Source organism: Simochromis diagramma, unplaced genomic scaffold, assembly GCF_900408965.1.
Source record: "Simochromis diagramma unplaced genomic scaffold, fSimDia1.1 OVJJ01000216.1, whole genome shotgun sequence".
Lineage (NCBI taxonomy): Eukaryota > Metazoa > Chordata > Actinopteri > Cichliformes > Cichlidae > Simochromis > Simochromis diagramma.
Window position 1 is genome coordinate 6,761,284 of NW_024386883.1, and position 13,049 is coordinate 6,774,332.

At 40.2% G+C, this 13,049-nt stretch overlaps 1 protein-coding gene and 1 long non-coding RNA gene across 4 annotated transcripts in view; one reads left to right on the forward strand and one right to left on the reverse strand.

Moving 5' to 3' along the window:
• The window catches only part of LOC120733635 (serine/threonine-protein kinase TAO1-like), a 22,950-nt gene continuing 9,901 nt past the window's right edge, over positions 1–13,049 (forward strand). The window contains exons 1-10 of one of the 3 annotated variants that reach the window (XM_040031930.1): positions 1–651; positions 9,491–9,749; positions 10,106–10,177; positions 10,427–10,528; positions 10,605–10,650; positions 10,737–10,833; positions 10,970–11,083; positions 11,401–11,492; positions 11,948–12,041; positions 12,238–12,319. In XM_040031930.1, the coding sequence (XP_039887864.1) occupies positions 9,618–9,749; positions 10,106–10,177; positions 10,427–10,528; positions 10,605–10,650; positions 10,737–10,833; positions 10,970–11,083; positions 11,401–11,492; positions 11,948–12,041; positions 12,238–12,319 (831 nt within the window). In that variant the 5' untranslated portion in view covers positions 1–651; positions 9,491–9,617. The other 2 variants (XM_040031931.1, XM_040031932.1) reach the window with 2 other exon arrangements.
• The window catches only part of LOC120733637, an 849-nt gene continuing 508 nt past the window's right edge, over positions 12,709–13,049 (reverse strand). Inside the window, exon 2 of the long non-coding RNA XR_005695891.1 lies at positions 12,709–12,752. This is a non-coding gene — a long non-coding RNA (uncharacterized LOC120733637). The remainder of the gene's footprint in view (positions 12,753–13,049) is intronic.

The following is a 13,049-nucleotide window of genomic DNA, read 5'->3' on the forward strand; positions in this document are numbered from 1 at the left end:
AACATTTAGCCCGCGGGGTGCAGCAGGACAACCTCGGCGAGTCCCCCACCCCCCCACCTCCAAAACTGTCACACGTGTACTCTCGCTTCAGTTAAAGCTGGCTCCTGAGCCGCTCCGACTCCTGTTTGTTTCATTAGCTCCTCGGTTCCTTCACGGTGGAAGGGAGGTGATTCTCTCCGCCGCCATTTTTGGGGAACTGCTTATTCGTAAAGAAACTTTGCTAGCTGCTTCCTAACGTTAGCAGCTAGCTGGTTGGCCAGTACCCTGCCTGCCTTCCCTGCAGCTCGTTGTGACAGTTTAAGCTTGGCAGTCAGTCGTTATCCAGCTCAGCTCTTTGCTTCGCTTTCATATAAATATTTATTATTTTCACTTGCTGACGAAAATCTGTTATTGCTAAGGAGAATAATCGGGCTGGGCAGAATGACCGTCTGTATTTGGGTAGGGCAATTATGCGGTTAGATTAGCGAATTAGCATTGCTAACTTATCGGCTAGCGAATTCCGCACTCTGATTTGCCCGGATTGCTTTGCCTGCCCGTGATTTAGCCACAGACACCTTGCCCTGCTCTGTTTCCGAGTAACCGGATTAAGCAGCCGTTCATACCCCCACTTCATCTCAACCTGTGTGGATTCATTTTTCTTTTCTTGACAAGGTGAGTTGATAACCAACTTTAGCGTTCTGCTAACGTTTACTCTGTGTGTGTTGATTTGTTCTCCCAACGCTATATACTGCAACGGAGCTTAATTTCAATATATCTTAGCTTACGAGTTAGCCAGCCAAATAGGATGCTATTTTCCAGCTAACCAAAAGTTGCTGTCACAACTTCTACAGTGTGTCACATCAACAGATTTTTTTAGTCCGCTTATTGGGCAAGTTGAGTCACCCATTGTTAGTGTGAAGACAGTATGTTTTTAATGGTGACGTGACATGTCTCTAATTGATCCAAATGTACAAGGGGAAATGCTGGGGAGCTAAATCGAGAGTTGTTATCATGGTAGTAAAAGGATGGGTACAGATTGCTTTACCTAAGCAGCGTTAGCTAGCTGCTTTAGCATGCTAATCCGCTTTATGCAACTATGGTTGAAAGCAGTGCCACTCCCTCGTTTTGTTTTTGTCCACTGTGGCTGTACGGCAACACTGAGTGAAACTCGCCTCTGAGGAGAGGAGGGTGTCTGCTTGGCAAGTTTGTTTACCTCTAAGGGACATCGTACTGTCTGAAAAGCTATGCAGTGTGGCGGTAGGTGACATTGGTCCAGGCTCATCCTATGTATGTCGCACGTAAGTTGCTTTCACTGGCTTTGTGTTTACAAGCGGCGTTGGCCAGCAGAATCTGACAAATCATCGTTGCCGTGTGCAAGAACGGGTAGCGCTCACGTCGGTCGGCGGCTGGTGTTTTTTTTTTTTTTTTTTTTTTTTTTTTTTTTTTTTAGTGCATTGACGTGAATCGCATTCTTCAGTTTCCAGTGTTGATATTGCGTAACGGTGGATATTACTCGGCAAGCTTCCCTTCTGCCTGGCTTATCTGCGTCTTTGTCGCCTAACTTATGCATTACACAGAGGACCAGCCGCACACGGAGGCAACACGACACTGAATGTGGTTCAGTAACGCCGGAGTTGTGGCACCAAGTTCATCATGCATCCAAGGCGTTGCGCTTTGTTTGGGGTGATTTCTCAAATGTCCCAGGCTTGGTGGCTGACATGCCTTCTCTAGATCTTTGTGTGCAATGTAGCAGGACTTTCTCTGCTACTCACTGATCACTAATTTTTCTGGCAGGCTGCCTGTCTGTCTGCTTTCCAGGTTCATTATAACTTGGTCTCATCTGATCACCTGCCAGTTGTTCATTTACATGTCTGCATGACTGTCAGAACAACAGTGCGTTCACACTGTCAAGCTACAAACCAGTGAGTGGTGCCCAGTGTCTTGATTGCTGGAGAAGTTGTTGCCAGTGTTATATCAGGGCGATGTTGAATATGAGCAAACTGCATAATGGATTTAAGCGCCCTCAGGAAAACTGGATTAGACACCAGAGCAAAGCCTGCAGTGGTTGCTCAAGTTGAGATCAAAGGCAGCCAGTAGTAGTCTTGCCTTATTGTAGTGAATAATATATAATACGCTTTCACATGTAATACCATGAACCTTACTTAGCTTATTGATTGTACAGTGCCTTATTATTGTATTTAATCTTTTTTTAGCTGGTATAAGTGAGGGCTACTCACATGATAGTGATCCTCAGGTTCCATTTGTGGTGTTCAACATTCAGTATAATGGTAGAGAGGGGAAAAAATGATATGATCGTGGAGATGTAAACCATAGCACCTATACCTTTTTTAAAAACATATATTACATCTGTGTGCATCATGGGTGTGTTTTAAAAAATCTTTTTACATCAGCGGTGGTCAGTGACACAGATAATAAGACTCATTTTTTAATGAGATTCTTTTTTCCATAATAAGGAGAAATAACGGGAGACGTCTGTAATTGAGGGTGGTTGCTTAACACTTGGAGACCAACAACATATTTGATGAGTCAGAGTGAGAGCAAGAAGTCGGGGGTAGGGAGGCACATTTATTTTATTGTTTTCAGGTGATCAACTGAGGATACAAACTTTAAAATGAGACAAAAATGTCTCAAGATTGACATTGTGCATCCTGTATCTTAAAACCAATCATAATCTTTAAGTTCACTCTCAGATTTTGCTAATTATTTTGATTACAATTAACTGAAGGTTTAAAGAGTCTATTTGACCATGTTTTAAGTAAGGGATGTGAATGAAGAAGTAGTTTGTACTATGGAAGTGTATGCCTTAGAGCTTATCAGCTCTTCATATTAGGGCTAGCATGTTTTTCTGACAGTTGTGCAATACACAGCAATGACGTTAAACTTCTAGCAGTTGAGCTTTTGTACACCTGAGTCACACGCAAGCCCATTTTTCCTGCTCGGGTTGTATGCTTTTTCAGACTCCAAAAATACACCTGTTCTGTTGTTGATAACCCATTGAGACCTGCTTTTATTTCAGCACAGTAAATGGATCAGGAATCAGATGAATTTAAAATGTGACCTGTAGATTAGGTAGTAATCTAATGTTATCAGAGCTCATGCATATTCTCAAATCCAAAATGTCCTTAGACCAAGCAGCCCATCCGGTTTGACGAACCACATCCACTGAGACGTATGAGTATTTTGGTGTGTGGATGCCCGTATTTGCTGTTAAAGGGGCCATTTTAAATGCATTTGTTTTCCCTTCTCTTGTTCAGAGTAACTGTGGCATGTCGTTGACGCTCCTGACACTTGTCGCAACTGGAGGGGTGTAAATAGAGCTTTGTGATAGAAACTGGATGGTTCAGTCTTCTTAGCGTTTGGTCACTGCGTCTCTCCTCTCCATCACCAGCTTTGCGATGGCACGAGAAATTGAGATGTGTTGTTGACATTAGGTAGCTTAGCTAGAGAGCGTTCACTTCCTCCACTCAGTGCAAGCCACAATCTGTAATCGGTCTGGGAGGCAGGAGCTTGGACACCCCACCCTCTATCCCAGAGGGATACAAATGTTGTGTGTAATAACATCACATGCAGTTCATTAAATTAACATTTTCTCTGAACAAACAGTTATATGATGTTGCAGTGCTGTTGTTATTGTTTTTCTTTTTAATGGGGCGGCTGAGTAATTAACAAAGCATGAACTCAGGTTATTGACTGGTTCAAGCACAGATGAGTTACACAGGACAGATTTAATTTTTCATTTTTAAAATTAGTACCTCACTGGGCCTGACTGGGGTCGTTTATGAGCTGTAACTACAATCATGCTTCTCTTTTGGGCTTGAGAAGATTTTAATTATTGTGTGTTAATTAAGCGTGTGTTTTGAGAATGTTCTAAGAAATGAATGAGGAGGAGTTCACTAGGACCAGTTACATCAGGCTGATACATGATCACGTCATGAGATGTATCAACTAAGTGCATTCCTATTTTGAATTATTTAACGGTACAGCATAAAGCATCTTCTAGGCACCATTTGTATGAATATGTGTGTATATATAACAAACATAACGAAACTATTAAATTCCCGCAGTTCTGTTGAGGGGGGAAAGCATATCCATAGGTGATCATAGGTATTCTGGTTAATAACTCCAGTCAAGTACAGTAGGCAGTGAGGGGGTGTAATCGCCCAAAAATAACTAAACACAAGCATGTGGGTGTAACATGGATGTGTTGAGGAACTAAGGAAGAGTAATCGCTCCAACAGTATGTTTAGTGTGGTGGCTGCCAGAACATGTGGAGCAATGTTAACCTTCATACTTAATCTGGTATTACATTTTGTATTCAAAGCCATTATTGGTGTAATTGCAACTTGCCAAATAAGACTATGAATCATCCGCTTTCAAGAATAAAAAAAGGTTAATTGGAGTCTAATTAATAACAGTAATTAAAATGTGTTATGTTGTAGTAATGGATGTTTTAGGATGGGTTTCAATTGGCTTTTATTAAAATTCTTTGGAACATCCTGTACATATTTTTCTCTGCTGTTGGTGAGCCGTCTGGCCACAGCATTGCTCCACTGTAGCTAATCCTGTGGAGCTGAGAGAAATTCACTATGGAATCAATAACTTATTTGATTATTTATTATCCTTCTCCATTTCTCTCTCTCGCTCTCTCTCTCTCTCCCCCCGCTTCTCAATCACACCCATTGCTACTCAGGTTTGTGTATTGCTTGCGTCTTCATTAGGCATCATGGTGATTTTTACAGTGCAGAGGAAATCAATTCGCATAACTCTTCAAGAGAGAATCCATTTTCTCAAGCAGTAAAGCAGAACAGTGTCCAGCACTTCTCCTCTTAATAATTGCATGTGCTTACACACATCTAGCAATGCAGCTCAGATTTTTCCAGTTTTAGTCATGTGACAGCGTTCAGTGCTTGATTCGCTCTTCTCTGCAGTGTTATTTAAATTAGAATTAATCTTTGCTCCTTTTGTTTCTGTATTTCCCCTATAATGCTAAAATATATACATATATAGGCTCCTGCCTACGATAGCCGTAATGCTCCAACAATCAATCAAGCAGTGCGGGTTCGTAGCTTAGCAAAGTCGTACTAAAATATTTGACAGATTTTCGAGCACCGTGTACCACATAAAATCGCTTCGAGGTCAGTAAACACAGCCAGAATTCATACATAAGGCACGCGGGATTATAAGGGGCGCTGTCGATTTTCAGAAAAATCAAAGGATTAATTTTAAGTGTGCCGTATTTTCCAAAAAACACGGTAATAATGACGGCCCGCTAGCATGCTCTACCAAAAATAGTGCTTTGTTGTGTATCTGACGGACAAAAGCCAAACCAGTTCCACATCACTGAAGTTGCAGCATTTTTACAAACCAATTCTGGTTCATCCGTTTCATTCAACGATCCGCTTTCGCCCTTCTCATTCTCCGTCGCCGCCATGCTTTTTCCGCCATGTGCGTATGAAAACAAAGGCACCGCGCATGTGCGTTTTACCCATATTCTAGTGTTTAATATATTTATTATTTTCCACAATGAAATACAAAAATACAAAGCAGTTTTACCCATATTCTATCGCGATATTTCATTTTCTTATCTTTGTCCAACATTATATCGGTATTACCGTGAACGGTATGATATGGCCCAGCCCTAATTGCAATTAACCATTTTAACTGCTGTTTTTTAAGTTATGCTTCATTACACTAACAGAAAACCTGCATCTTTTACATTTGAAAGTGTAATAATTATGTGAATAGAAAAGCATCTAGCATGAGAGAGGAAAAAATTGCCACTGTAATAAATGACCACTGCAAAACACTATTGAGAAATTATGTAGTTACCTTTGTATTACCTTTCGTTACCTTTCTAACTGCTAGACGGTATACCAGATGTACCAGTTTTAACTTCCTGGATGGCACACATTTTCTAAATACCACCATGACGGTGAATAGTCAAAAGTTGTAGCTTTAAAGGTTCCACTGAGACAGTGATTGCATTAACTGGCCATACTTATCAGGTACAGTTCTAATGCGGTTAAAAAAATATATAATTCATTTACACTGAATTATATTTAACATGAAAAATTTAAGTAATTACAATGTATATAGTTTGGAAAACTAGTAACTGCACATTTACCAAATAACACTGCTAAAGCCTTAATCACACAGGTCTAGATGCCAGTTGTTTTGTATTAATGTGTAATATGTATTCCCTGGTTGGTTATTGAGTTATTGATTCGTGATTGTTTTTCTGTGGCCTTCTGTAGTTTACATGGAAGATACCAACATGTCTGCAAACACCATGTATTCTAGGTGCACTTGAAAAAAGGGCGACATGTCTGCAAACACTTGGAAAATACTTGCCAGGTGGGAGTGAGACTAAAAGGCACAACACAAACCAGAAACAGAAAATGTTTGCCTTCAAAGTTAAAGTTGTGCCTTACCAATAGAACCAACTTTGAAGGAGAATCTTTTCCATTTTGTATCTCACCTTTCACACTATTGCTCGGTGAATAGTTTCCAAATGTTTCCAAACAAGATGGCATCTTCCATATAAATTACTGATGACCACAGCAACTTGCTAGTGACCAGAGCAATGTAAAGCAATTTTCAGTACAGGACCGTATACCTCTCTGTCATCAATTTCATGCTAGCGAATGCCAGCAACCTTCAGCAACCACTGACCATCCGGTTCCAGAAACCATACTTTTCCCTTGTCACCAGTTGCTGCCAGTTGGTTTCAACAGATCTCTAGGGCTGTGTGAGTGAGGCCTAAAGGGTATGCTGAGTAATGCAGGGTAGTAAGTACTATCACCGAACATTAACAGCTGTGAGGGGCTCTATGGCTACTTTCATCAGTACAGTAAAGACAGATGGGGGATCAAAAAAGAGTGCAGAGGTTCAGCAAAATGAGGCATCTGTGTTCATTTTTTAAACTGTTGAGAGAATAAAGTTTGTTTCAAAGCTGCCATTCAACACTACCAAATATACTCACCTATAGAAAGTGCTGCCAAGTATCACTTCTGTAAGTATAGTTTGCCAAAATAATGTTATTGTTATGCATCTAATAAGTTTAATAATAATTTATTTATTTTGATTAAAAAAAGAACCTAAGAGTAGATTATGTATTTGAGTTTTTGTTGTATGTTTTTTATGTGTTATTTTTCTATATTTTTTTTTAATATAATGACTAAAATGGTTTCATTCTAGTCCGTTTTAAATATATAATTAAATATATATAAATGACTTTGTTAATATTGCTTATGTTAAATAGAAATAAAAGGCTTGTTAGCATGTAATGTAGCCGTGCATTGTAGCAATCTGTGAGATCAGTGTGGTGCATTTATGAGGAAGTGTAGTCACATGTCTGCTAGAAAAAATCACAGAAAACTTTGACAGCAGACTGTTGTTAACATTTTTGGTTGTTGCTGCTGCTCTGAATGCTTTGTCAGTATATCGTTCTGACTTTGCGACGAGCTTTTAGGTTAGAGCTGATATTTTTCTTAATTTGTCAGCAACACTGGTTTGAAGCTTTTCTACTTTCACGCACAAAATCCCTAAAATCTCAGAGTACACGGTACATGTGTAATCACATCTCTAAGCGTTAACTTTAAAGTTAACATGGCCGTGCCATCTGCTTTTTTTTTTTAATGCGGTAAAACTGCCACATGTAGATGTTGTTGTGTACATGCTACATATCGTTACTGAAAAATGTTGATGAGCTTGATTGGCAGCACATGACATGAAGATGTTATGCACTGCCTTTCATTGGAACACTAATGCATAGTTTCGCTTTTCTTTGGCAGTCCAGCACTCCTGTTGGGCCTTTGACCAACATGAGACTGGATGTCATGTGTATTTTGGGAAATTCACACAAGTTCACATTAGCATCTCACACCAAGTAAAACCTTGCTGTTGAGGTTCCATGCATGATGTCAAGTATGTGCTTAAGAGTTGTCTACCATATTGCATGTGATATAATCACTGGTTGCTATGGAACAATGTTAATTCCACAACTGGTTGGCAAGTGGTTCCTGGAGTTTGTTGGCTGTCGCTCGGTGAAATTGATTGCAAAGAAGGTGCTGCACCAAAAAAACTTTCCATATTTGTCTTCAAATACTCCCTAACCACCAGCCAAATGAGAAATAGAGAAGGTTTAGCTTCAGAATAAAAGTTGTGCCTTAGCGCTGTAGTCAACATGTTTCAAAAGGTGCAACTTTTACTTTTGAAGGCAAACCTTCTCCATTCCCGGGTTATGTCCCACACTCCCAAACTGAGAGCAGAGCGGCTGGCCAGTATTTGTAGACAAGTCTGTCACATTGATACAATCTACAGGCAATCTCACAATATGGTAGCAACCAAAGCAATCACAAGGAGGTTTTGCCAACTGGTTGGAGAATGCATTCTTTTTGGTAGCGACAGGTGGTTGCCAAGCAGTCACTGACAGGTGTGAATGGGGCTTGAGCACTTATTTTTCCAGCAACTGCTATCAAACTTCAACTACTTCTGCTGGCTTAGAAGTTAATGTCCCATGGATGGTGGTCACATGTATGCAAAATGTCAATACCTGTATATTAAATGTTTCTTGTATAGTTAAATTGACCCCTGTTTATTGTTGATGAAGCTTAAAAGTTTGCTTAACAGCAAAGTTTTAAGCTTATTTGCTTTTTTTCATTATGGCAGAATTAGAAAAATCTGAATCTCTATTCATTAGAATCCAATAGAATAAGACTGGTCCTCTGTTTTTCTTACTTAAGCATGTTTATATTAACAGTTTGTATTTCATTCTGTCCAGAATATTTATTGTCTTTGAGGACTCTGTTTCCCAATTCTTTTTCTTTCTTTTCTTTTTTTTTTTTTTAACAGTCAGCTGGATAGCTTTTTTTTTTTTTTTTTTTTTGTACATAATTTGAATGAGGCTTGTAAACAGTATTAATCTTGCATATGTAAATGTGTTAGTTGTGAGTCCGATGATGCAGATATTTAGCCCTATGCCAGGATTGATCAGTCAGTGCAGCTCACCCTTCATTTCTGCAGGCCAGCTCATAGCAGTGGACATGAAATCAATTCTTGTGTTGGAATATTTGTATTGTCCAGTCATCCCAGTAGTTTAAAGATCTACAGTAATTGCTGAGGCAGTGCTAGTGATGACTCAGCGGTTAAATTAGTGTCAGTAGCTGAAGGCCAAAATCACCAAGTATAATATAGTTCAGAGGTGACCTTTCTGACCAACTCGGTCTTTTGTGTTTTTCTTTTCATGAAATATAAAGCTATATTCTTGCCCTGTCACCCTGTGAGCAAACAAGCGTTTGAGAAAATATTTCATTTTTGCTTTCTTTTAGGTCAAAGTTGTGCTCAGATTTCCTTCTTTCCTCTTTGAAGGTCTTTGACTCATCTTGCTGGTATCGTCAAACTCTTGTTCCTCCTCTGCAGGATCAATGTGTTTCATCTTGTCCTTGCTAACACATCTCGCTGTCTCTGTCTCATTTTTTTGTCCATGCAGGCGCCCATGTACTGGTTCCTTAGGGTCATCGATTACCGCAGATGAATCTTCAGCTGCTTTGCCATAGCTCAGCAGCCAGATAGTCCCATCGCCTTTGCGTGGGTGATAAGGGACTACATTAACCAGGATGCCCTCCTCCGTAAGGGCAGGGAGCCTCAAGGATCCGGAGGTGGCTGAGCTTTTCTTCAAAGAAGATCCAGAGAAGCTTTTCTCCGACCTCCGAGAAATTGGCCATGGCAGCTTTGGCGCCGTCTACTTTGTAAGAGAACTGCATCTTTACTCTGACACAAACAAAAGACAGAGTCACTTTGGATTAGATGAGTGGTTTTTAAAAAAAACCCGTTCACTTTAAAAAGTGATAAAATCAGTTAAATAGTGTAACACTGAGCCCATAAACTCCACAGGAAAGTGTAAATATCCTCAGAGGTGTCCCTGCCTTTTGGCCATTATAGAGAATGCAGGTTAATCATACTCCTGGCTTCATTTTTCAGACTCGAAAGTTACTTCCATCTTTTAAAGAGATCTTGATAAACAACATGTCAAATGCAGATAATTAATGTTACAGTGTATGTTCTGATTGCAGCATGTACCAACAGTGTCCTTCTCGTTTCCCAGGCACGGGATGTGCGCACAAACGAGGTGGTGGCAATTAAAAAGATGTCCTACAGTGGCAAACAGTCTAATGAGGTGAGAAAATTGTGGCCAGAAAATAGATCGAAAAAAACACAAATTGATGCAGCAAATCATGAAGCATTGATGCCAAATAGTCCAAATCCAAATATAGAAAGAACGTTATAGGTGAACATTGTGCTGTTTCTGAGCTTCCAGCAAAGTGGAATTCACTTTCTCGAATCAGTAACTTTGCTGCAGACACAGCCACCTCTGGTTCGTTAAGCCAGTCAACGATTGCCATTTAAAACTTTATTTCACCAACAGAAATGGCAGGACATCATAAAGGAGGTGAAGTTCCTCCAAAGGATCCGGCACCCCAACAGTATAGAATATAAAGGATGTTACCTCCGTGAGCACACAGCATGGGTGAGTCTAGCTTACAGGCATGCATAATCTCACGCTGCCTAGCACCGCTATTCTTAAAATGATGTCATGTTTCCAGCTGGTGATGGAGTACTGTCTTGGCTCGGCCTCTGACCTGCTAGAAGGTGAGAAGCAAACAGTTGTTTTTACTCTTCTAAATGGCATGTGGATATTTGAGTGAGTTCACATTGTTCTGGTTGTTTTCCTGCAGTTCATAAAAAACCTTTACAAGAAGTTGAGATTGCTGCCATCACACATGGTGCTCTGCAGGGGCTGGCCTACCTTCATTCCCATAATATGATCCACAGGTGAGTGAGGTCCTCCATCAACTGTTTATTTTATTTTATGATATTTTAAGTATCTTAGGAAGCAACTGTAAACACTACATCTCTCCACTTATCCACATGCTGTGATGTTCTCTCTCTCTCTCTCTCTCTCTCTCAGGGATGTGAAAGCTGGCAACATCCTGCTGACTGAGCCTGGCCAAGTCAAACTGGCAGATTTTGGCTCTGCCTCCATTGCCTCACCTGCCAACTCTTTTGTGGGAACGCCATATTGGTAAGTGAAATCTGTATGAAGTTAAAGTGTAAGCGTGCGTGTGTGTATGTTTTGCGTGCATAAACCAAAACTGAATTTATCGATTCTTTAAGTGGGTGTCTGTTAAAAGCAGCGATTGACCAGAACTGATTGTATATTTTCACATTCATACCCATGCCTGCCGATATAGTCAAATGCTTTGATACTGTAATCAGTAACAGCATATGATAAGGATTTTGACCTTGCCTTATTTACTATTAATTTACCCAATATTTATATTATGTGGCTTTTTGTCTGATCCCTTGTCCTGATTTATGTTTTTCCTTGAATTTATCCAGGATGGCCCCAGAGGTGATTCTAGCTATGGATGAAGGCCAGTATGATGGAAAGGTGGACGTCTGGTCCTTAGGGATTACCTGTATAGAATTAGGTGAGTGACAGTGTGTTTGTATGATTGAACTGACATTTATAAAGCTAATTTTCTAGTCTTGTTGAGCACTCAAAGCACTTTAACCTGCAACCCACATTTAACCAGACATTCATACAGTGCTTTATTCTATGTGTCTTAACTTTATCTACCTCACACCCGTGGGCCAATATAGAATCAACAGTTATCTTAACTTGTTGTGTGGTGCTAGTGCTAATAGTGTACCACCACGCCACCTCTATTGTATCAATAAAAATGTAACAGCAGGAGAAAGTTACTTTTACTGGAAATGAAAGATTAAGGATTTGCTTTCCCTGACAAAGTGATTGTGATGTTTTGTTGCATCAGTAGTGTTTACTGATCACAGTTGGGTATTTTTTTTTGCTTTAACCCTTCACTTACTCATACCAGTCACCCTGTAATTAAATTGGTGTCTGACTGATGTCGTTCTGTTCCAGCGGAGAGGAAGCCTCCCTTGTTTAACATGAATGCAATGAGTGCCTTATACCACATAGCGCAGAATGAGAGCCCCACGCTGCAGTCCAGTGAATGGTGAGGTGTCACACATGCACTCACACAGTTTATCGTCTGTGTAGTTAAATTCAGATGTCTGCTGGGGATGTGAAACAAAGGTGTATATTTTTTGTGGATGCCAGCAGAGAGTTATTCTATCTATATCTAGTGTTTTGTAGCTGAAATAATGATGTTTGTTTTTTGACAGTTTCTCTTCTCCTCGTCTTTGTTCCAGGTCAGAAGATTTTAGAAACTTTATCGATTCTTGCCTTCAGAAAATCCCCCAGGACCGACCGCACTCTGACGACATGTTGGGTGTAAGTGTGCGCACATCTGCTGATGTACCGTACACTGCAACACAGACAGAGAGCAGCAGGGTCACTGTGCTAAGATGTGATACTGACGAGCCCTCTGGTGATGAAGCTCCCTGTGATGTTTGCACTCTGTTCTCTCCTCACATAAGCTTCTATTTTGATTCTTTAATCCTCCGTTTCCGGATAAACTGACAGAGACACACACAACCAAACATGTACAGACACACACACATGCACACAGAGCTTGCTGTAATTACTATGGAGATGTGACTTCAGTGTCCATCGTTAAGTCACTGAGCAGCTGTTGTTTAGCCTGCTAATAGACTCTCTGTTGCTAATGGAAGTTGCCCTTAGGGTATGAAAACACTGCACATTGTCTTTTTGTTTTTTTGTTGTTGTTTTTTTTTTAAATGTCAACTTCTAAAACTGTGCCTATCTCAAGATCAGCTGAAATGTGTTTTTAGCTGCTGCTTAGTGTGGTTTTCCTGTATGTGAGTTGTAGCCCAACTTGACCACCTTAAGCTGAGCAAACACTGTGCGATTTTTTTCTTTTTTTCTTTTTCTTTTTTCTTTCAGTCACCTTATTCAGCTTCTGCTCAAACTGCACGATTGACTCGCAGGGGTTAGAAGTTTGTAGGTCACGATGCAGGGTCTCACACTATACAGCCCGATGCTGTGATGCGATCTGAGTGCTCACACTGTGCGTCCATAAAATGAAGGTTATAACAGAAAA